The sequence below is a fragment of the Melitaea cinxia genome, chromosome 10 (assembly GCF_905220565.1).
Source record: "Melitaea cinxia chromosome 10, ilMelCinx1.1, whole genome shotgun sequence".
Taxonomy (NCBI): domain Eukaryota; kingdom Metazoa; phylum Arthropoda; class Insecta; order Lepidoptera; family Nymphalidae; genus Melitaea; species Melitaea cinxia.
Genome location: NC_059403.1, coordinates 11549421 through 11558140, shown reverse-complemented (window position 1 = coordinate 11558140; position 8720 = coordinate 11549421). Strand labels below are relative to the sequence as shown.

General features: G+C 37.2%; 1 protein-coding gene across 3 annotated transcripts; it reads left to right on the top strand.

Moving 5' to 3' along the window:
• The first annotated feature begins 273 nt into the window (after positions 1-273).
• Positions 274-6510, top strand: LOC123657279. 3 transcript variants are annotated; one of them, XM_045592855.1, is made up of 3 exons: positions 274-392; positions 1318-1503; positions 5989-6510. In XM_045592855.1, the coding sequence occupies exons 2-3, from the start codon at positions 1342-1344 to the stop codon at positions 6331-6333; spliced, it is 507 nt and encodes a 168-aa protein (XP_045448811.1). In that variant the 5' UTR covers positions 274-392; positions 1318-1341; the 3' UTR covers positions 6334-6510. The 3 variants fall into 3 exon arrangements, with proteins under 3 accessions (XP_045448811.1, XP_045448810.1, XP_045448812.1); XM_045592854.1 differs by having other exon boundaries at positions 274-439; XM_045592856.1 differs by having other exon boundaries at positions 274-439; positions 5992-6509.
• The last annotated feature ends 2210 nt before the right edge of the window (positions 6511-8720 follow it).

Below are 8720 nucleotides of genomic sequence, written 5' to 3'. Positions count from 1 at the left end.
CGACGATGCGAGCGCAGCGCCGACGTATTAAATTGTCATCCGCGACGCCGAGCCGTCAACACAATATTTCTTTATCCGCGACGCCAAGCCGTCCATAGTTTTGTATATTTTTATATTTTAAATTTCAATATACGATACAAAAAAAATACAGTCCACTTCATTAACCAGCATCGGGTACCAGTTTTCCCTAACCATTACGGCACAGGGCACTGGCCCCAACATATGGTTCATCGAGCCGCATAAAACATCAAAACGGCTACGTCAAAGGTCGAGCGAAAGTCACCGCCTTGCATTGTTCCTGTTCAAGTTGTTTCGCCGGAGTGAACATTGCTGCACTCATAGCTGACATTCCCGGACAAGAAGCAATTCATTAGTCAGCAGGAATACATCAGGTCTTGGATACGACAGAAGCTGCGATCATCATACATCAAGGATACACGTGAGATCGTTCCATATCCTAGTGTCATCCTATCATTCATCAATCATCATTTCATTTTCGATTCATTTCATACCCTTTTTAAAAATTTTATTCATCTCATTATTTCGTAGTCTTAGATTCGTTAGATCATCATAATCAGTAACTAGATTATTCATCCAATAAAATTCTATAGATTAAATCATAATATTTTACGTAAATATTTTTATATTTTAACTTTTATAAATTTAGCATCTACCTACGTAAATAGCTATATATCCAGCTTTTTACAATCATAAGCATTATTATTCACTAAATAATAGCTTATATCATCATTTTCATTAGTTGTAGCTCGCATTCAAATTGATTTTTTAACAAATTTGCTAATTTATAATTTTTTATTTACAGGTCGGTATTTCAAAAATAAAATTGTACCTTGTAGTTGCAATATTAGGCGCCTAGCTATTTTAAATAGCAATCGCATATACTAGTAGTTGGTTGCTTTACTTTTTCATAAGGATTTTTAACTCAAACAAATTGCTTTTAAAATTTTAATGAATTGAACTTTAAATTTGTTTCTTACGTACTAAAACCTTGCTTGCCTTTGCTTCAAAAACAATCTTTAAAATAATTATTGTAAATTAATTACTCATTGTTAATAAATTATAACAACTGATAATAAATAATATTAAATATCTTAATCAAAGTTAATAATGAGTGATAAACAAATAAAACATTTGATTAAGAAGCGAGCCATAATTAAGGGAAAGCTTACTGGCTTTAGCAGTTATTTGAAATCGCTTGCAAATAGCAAACAAACTGATGAATTACAAACACAAATAGAACTTCAATTGCGTTTGGATAGAATTGAGAGCTTATACGATGATTTCGATGCGTTTCAGAGTGAGCTGGATGAGTTGTCGGATATGCCTGAGGACGAGGCAAGAGAGCGTGAGGCCTTCTATTCCCAGTACTACTCTCTCGTGTCTGCCGGTCGTGCCTTGATCCAGAGCCATAGCAAGCTGTCGCCCCCTGCGCAGGACACTGTGTCACCGGTTTGCTCTGAAGTACATTCACACAGACGTAAGGTTGTTGAATTACCTAAAATAGACTTGCCACATTTTAACGGTGAATATCAATACTGGCTTGGCTTTAGGGACACGTTTAATTCTTTAATTCATTCGGACAATACTCTTGATAATGTGAATAAATTTCATTACCTCCGGGCTTCTTTGAAGGGTAATGCGTCTTTAATTATCTCGGGTTTAGATTTTTGTGCCGATAATTATGAGGTTGCCTGGAAAACTCTATGCGAACGATATGACAACAAACGTCTTCTAGAAAATCACCATTTGAATTCTCTGTTCAAAATAGGATCCATACAAAAGGAATCTAGTGTAGGCTTGCGCAATTTGATCGACACAATAAATAAAAATTTAAGAGCATTATCTAACTTAGGCCAACCAGTCCAATACTGGGACACATTAATCATTTTTATGACGTCTTCTAAATTGGATAATGTCACAAATAGGGAGTGGGAATTCCATAGGAGCAACTATAAAAATCCCCCCACATTGGAAAATTTCACTAAATTTCTTTCTGACAAAGCAGATCTTTTAGAAACTTTAGATACAGCAAAGATGGATAGCTATAAATCAGATATCAGTCTTAACAAATCCAAAACTTTTGCGATTTTACCGAGTAAATCATTATCATGCCCCCTCTGTAAAAAAGGTCACGCGCTGTTTCAATGCGAATCATTTAGGATGCTACCGGTTGAGATGAGAATTCAAAGAGCGAGAGCGTTTGGAGTTTGTTTGAATTGTTTACGTTTCGGTCATACTGAAACCAGGTGCAAGTCTTCTCATTGTAAATACTGTACCAAAAATCATAATACCTTATTGCATACAGAAGAGTCACCTTCTCAAAGCGTGGCACTGTCGTCTAGTGAGGTTCATTCTAATTCTCATCAAACTTCTACTGTTCTGCTTTCAACAGCTTTAGTTAAGGTCCTTGATATCAATGGAAAGCCGTATGCTGCTAGAATCTTGCTTGATAATGGAAGTACCAACAATTTCATAACACTAAATTTCGCTGGTAAGCTAAGACTTAATACTATTTCCGCTGAAACTAAGGTGTCTGGTATCAACAATCAACTTCACAATAGTTCACGGTCGTGTTCTCTTACATTGGAGTCCTACTTTAGTGACTATAGGGTGAAGATTGATTGCATAATCTTACCTACCATTACAACACTTATTCCTTCTACCTATGTTAATTTAAGTAATATACAAATACCATCGGGTGTTGCATTAGCTGATCCGTCATTTCACATTCCTTCTGTAATAGACATATTGGTAGGTGCAGAAATATTTTGGAATGTGATCGGAACAAATCGCATAAATTTAGGCAAAAATAAGCCCACACTTTTTGAAACTAAACTAGGCTGGCTTGTTTCTGGTTCTATCATAGATAAACATTACGATAACGATCAGCAACCTATATGTATGTTAAGCAACAATTTAGAATTTGACCTTACTCGTTTCTGGGAGCTTGATTCTGTTTCTTCTAAGCATATTTTTTCCCCAGAAGAACGCGCATGCGAGGAACATTTTGTAAAGACTACAAAACGCAAGGCAGACGGACGCTTTGTTGTTACGTTGCCTCTAAAGGAATCCCCCACGATCTTAGGGGACTCCTATCATCTGGCTGAGCGTAGATTTTTATCCTTGGAGCGTAGACTGGACCGAGATACTACTATGAAACAGCTTTATATGGAATTTATGAAAGAGTACCTCGCCCTTGGTCACATGACAGAGTCCCAAACAAATGGAACTGTTTCTTGCTATTTACCACACCACGGTGTTTTGCGAGAATCGAGTTCTACTACGAAGTTGCGTGTTGTTTTCGATGCTTCGGCGGTAACAACGTCAGGTGTTTCACTGAATGATATTTTAAGAGTAGGGCCAACACTACAAGACGATTTATTATCAATCTTATTAAGGTTTCGACAGCATAAATACGTTGTGACTGCTGACATCGAAAAAATGTACCGACAGACGGAAGTCTGTGAACACCAGCGCGCACTTCAACAAATTCTATGGAGGTTCCATCCCTCTCACCCCATAAAAAGATATCAGCTCAATACTGTCACTTATGGTACATCGTCGGCATCTTTTCTTGCTACCAGATGTTTACATCAGTTGGGTCGGGAGTCTGCAGATCCAGATATAAAACGAGCAATCTGTAAGGATTTCTATGTCGACGATTTCTTGTCGGGTCATAACACTATAACCGAAACGATTTTACTATGTCAGGGGGTGAGTCGTGCTTTAACGTCGGCTCAGTTGAATTTGCGTAAATGGCATTCAAATAACAATAAGGTGTTGCTCGCTATTTCCGGCCAATCTGACGTGTCTGGATCCGTGGACCTTAGCAATGACTATCTGTCTAAAACGTTAGGATTGTACTGGACGTGCTCGGCGGATACTTTGTCATTTCCAATCTCTATTCAATCGAAGGACGTTGCCAATAAGCGTTTTATTTTATCAACTATTGCTCAGATATTCGATCCTCTTGGCCTTGTTGCGCCTAGTATTGTAGAGGCTAAACTATTGATGCAGCAATTGTGGAAGGAAGGATGTAGCTGGGATGAGCCTGTTCCAGCTCATATTGGAAGGATTTGGTCTGATTTTGTTACTTCATTGCCAACATTAAAAACCTTAAGTATACCAAGGTGTGTTATTTCTCAAACACCAACTAACATACAACTGCACATATTTACAGATGCTTCTGAGAGGGCGTACGGCGCATGCATATACATTAGATGCTTAGACGTTGATGGCACTGTTAGTACCCGCCTTCTTGCTTCTAAAAGTAAGGTGGCTCCATTGAAAACGGTCAGTATTCCCCGATTAGAACTTTGCAGTGTACTACTGGGAGTGAGACTGGGTATCAAAATCTTGGAATCTTTAACAATTACATTTAATAAATGTATATTGTGGTCAGATTCCACAATCGTGTTGTGTTGGCTAAGATCTTCTCCAGGTCAACTGAAACCATTTGTGCGTCATCGTGTTTCCGAAATACAGGAGGGTTTTTCCAATTACGAATGGCGTTATATTCCTTCAAAGGACAATCCAGCAGATATCGCTTCACGAGGTTTAAGGGCGGAAATTCTTAGTAAATCTTCCTTATGGTGGTCGGGGCCTTCTTTTCTTCAATCAGAGCCAAGAGATTGGCCAATCCAACCTAAACAAGAAATACAGTTTTCCGACTTACCAGAGACAATTGGATGCTTACATGTTGTTCAGGAGAGTAATATATTTACAGAATTAATTACAAGGTTTTCAGCATTTTCAAAATTACAGCGTGTTGTTTCATTCATATTCAGATTTATCAATAATTGCCGTAGTAAGTCCGAAAAATTAAGTGGTAATATAACAATTGACGAACTTGGTAATGCCACTAATTTTCTCTTAAGGATTGCTCAGCAGGATTCCTTTCTAGAGGAATATCAGTTACTTATAAATAACCAAAACTTGCCTTATAAAAATAGACTTTTGTCTCTTTCACCATTTATTGACGATAATAAACTTATGAGAGTCGGTGGCAGACTCGCTAACACTAATTACGATTTTAATGTCAAGCATCCTATATTACTTTGTAGTAGGCATCCTTTGTGCAGGTCTCTTTTCGTAATGCTGCATATTAAGTACTTACATTCAGGTCCTCAATTATTACTAGCCACAGTAAGGCATAATTATTGGGTGTTAGGAGGTACTAAGTTGGCAAAGAGCGTCGTCCGTTCATGCGTTAAATGTTGTAGACTTAGGGGAAAAACACTTCAACCGATTATGGGTAATTTGCCTCAACAGCGTGTTACTTTAGAATTTCCTTTTCTTGATACAGGTGTAGATTATGCCGGGCCAGTAATGATAGCAAACCACAAGGGAAAGGGTTGCAGGCATATAAAGTCCTACATTTGTGTGTTTGTATGCTTAGCAACAAAGGCGTTGCACTTAGAACTTGTTTCGGACTTGACGAAGGAAGCTTTCATAGCAGCTTTAAATAGATTTATATCCCGTAGAGGTAAACCGCGAAACATTTATTCAGATAATGGGACTACATTTGTTGGTACATTCCATGAGCTATCTACACTTCTCAAGCGGCTTTCACCGGCAGACACGACTGAGGAAGGTATAAGGTTTACATTTATTCCAGCTTATGCTCCTCATTTCGGCGGTTTGTGGGAATCAGCCGTTAAATCTGTTAAGCATCATTTACGACGTGTTTTGAGTCTGACGTTTCTAGACTACGAGGAAATGAATACCTTATTAATTCAAGTGGAGGCAATATTAAATTCACGTCCCCTTACACCTTTGTCCGACGATCCTTCTGATCTTTGTCCTTTAACACCAGCTCATCTCCTTATTGGACGATCTCTTTTATTCGCACCGCAGTCTGTGATCACTGTCACTAAAATATCATCTCTTGCGAGATTCAACAGAATCCAAGTACTCAAGCAACACTTTTGGAATCGATTTTCTAATGAATATGTCACTTTACTTCAGCAGAAAACAAAGTGGATGCAATCGCAGGAGACGTTGAAGGAGGGTGCCTTGGTTGTGATAAAGGACAAGTCCAGTCAACCAATCATGTGGTTGCTGGGGCGAATTCTTCGAGTGCTTCCGGGTGAAGATGGAGTTGCAAGGGTGGCAGACATTCGCACCAGGAAGGGCGTAATCAGACGGGCCTTCAATATGATATGTCCCCTGCCGACTGTAAATATTGAAGAAGACTCTTCAACGCGGGGAGTATGTATGAGTACGTGCGCGCCTGATGATCGCGTAGGGCGCGGGCGACGCGAAGGGGCGGGGAGTGCCGGCGACGATGCGAGCGCAGCGCCGACGTATTAAATTGTCATCCGCGACGCCGAGCCGTCAACACAATATTTCTTTATCCGCGACGCCAAGCCGTCCATAGTTTTGTATATTTTTATATTTTAAATTTCAATATACGATACAAAAAAAATACAGTCCACTTCATTAACCAGCATCGGGTACCAGTTTTCCCTAACCATTACGGCACAGGGCACTGGCCCCAACACTATTAGTAGTGATGATTTTCGTATTAATCCAATACGAAAAGGATAAACACAGTCAATTAATAGTACAACAGATTTTCGTTTTCTAACTGCCAAAGAATTACGTATTAATAAATTTCTCTGTCGTAAAATCGAATATCTCAAAGATTCGAGATTATGATTATGATTATGAAAAAATGCACTATATTGTTAGATGGGAAATGGAAATTAATAATTAACTTTGTTATCGATAATCATCGCACTACAACTCGAAAATTACATTTTGATTTTGCATTAAAAATTATTGAATTTTACTTGAATATTTTGAATAAAGAACTAAGCTAACGAAGCGATAAATTAAAAAACATTGTCATCTCGAAAAAAATCTAAAACATACTCGTGTACGTCAATAATTGTATCCAGCAGTCCGCGTAGCCAATTTAGTTCCAATCCTCCCACTTAAGAGAAGAGGCCTTAGCGTAGTCATCTGCCATTCATGGGCTGTTACAATGCCGCACATCAATAACCGAGGAGTGTAATTTCGTTGCATTTTAATTTTTAACAAGTATACAAGATATTGTTTTCTAATGTTTACGCGAAATACACTCATTATAATGAAACAAATTTTTGGGATTTTATCGCGGTTTATTAAGATTTTAAGCCCGACGTTTTGGATAATTTGCAGCAAACTCGGGACGTCCAACGGACGGTCGGACGAACCACGTCAAGGGAGGACTTAATAAACATAAGATTTCATTCGTTTAATGAATATCAGAAATAAAGCAAAACGAAAATCTCAGTCATTAAAATTTATTTTCAAGGAGTCCAGGTGGGAAGTTTAAACGCTGTTTTTGGAATGAAGTTTTTGCAAAAAAAAAAACTAAAGGCTTGGGCTTACTTAAAAAGTAGAACAAGAGCATACGTCAAGATTCAAGAGAGGTTAAAATTAGCAAGTTGAAATGTCGACCTGCTTGCATTCTTTGCAAAGACGTCGAGATGTTTTCGACACTTAATTTCAAGGTGCAGATAAATTTATGAAGTAAAATGTTTTTATTAAAATTTACAAACACATACTTATCGTAATTAATAATCATTATAAAATACATACAATTCAAATACTATAACTATAATCAAGAATATTAATATATGATATTTAATGAATGTTTTCCGTTAAAACTTATTCGTATTTGAGGTTAAAAATAATGATACTATTTGTATTTGATACAACAGTAAATGTATTATTTTGTCTAATATGTCTTATATTGAAACGTAACACGTAAATAAGTCATATCAACCTCATTCAAAACATGGCACATGGCATTCTTTTAATTATAAAAATAAATTGGAAACATTTAAAAGTATCTTGAAATTTCAACCTATATAAGACGAATCAGAACGGTTTCCGTTGGCAATCGCTACTCCAATATGAAATAGTCTACATCAATAGCAGTCGTACCCAATATTGGATATTAGCTTCAGTATTCACGACCAAGTTTAGGGGATTTTTGCTTTTAACGTAAAAATTTCGATGCATTTAATGCGGTGGTATTATTTTATAGAATGTCTGGGTTACCTATATATGCATAAATGTATCTTTATATAATTCATAATTCGTCTTCGTCTTTCTTTCCATCAGTAAGTACGAGTATTTATATTTATATGTATTTATATTTATATGTATTAATATCGTATAAGATATTTTTAAGACACCGTTCAAAGTAGTGGTGCGTGTATCGTGTGGGCGACTAAATTACTCTCTTACTCCTGGGGGATTGGCGGGATCGGGGATTGGGTCGGCAATGCGCTTGCGATGCTTCTGGTGTTACAGGCGTCTATAAGCTTCGGTAATTGTTTACCATCAGGTGAGCCGTATGATTATTTGCCGACATAGTTATAATTATATTAAAAAAAAACATGCCTTTGGAGAGCACGTTAATTCGACGGTCCCGGTTTAATCATAGACATGCAGTAGACAAGCATCGTGGATTAATTTTCGAACCTTTTTCAAATAAATTATTTCTAGTGTAGCTGTTATATGTCATGTTATGTTGTCGTATAATGGACCTATCGTACCTAGAAAAGCAATAATAATAATAAATACTCTTTATTGTACACCACAAAGAAACATTACAAAAAAAGTGATACATGAAAAGAAAGATGTACAAAGGCGGTCTTATCGCTAAGAGCGATTTCTTCCAGACAACCTTTGGGCATAGGACA

Coding starts and splice junctions, on each gene's coding strand:
- LOC123657279 (XM_045592855.1), top strand. CDS start 1,342: ATGCCTGAGGACGAGGCAAGAGAGCGTGAGGCCTTCTATTCCCAGTAC. Junction 1,504..5,988: donor TACATTCACACAGACGTAAG/GTTGTTGAATTA, acceptor ACTTTACTTCAG/CAGAAAACAAAGTGGATGCA.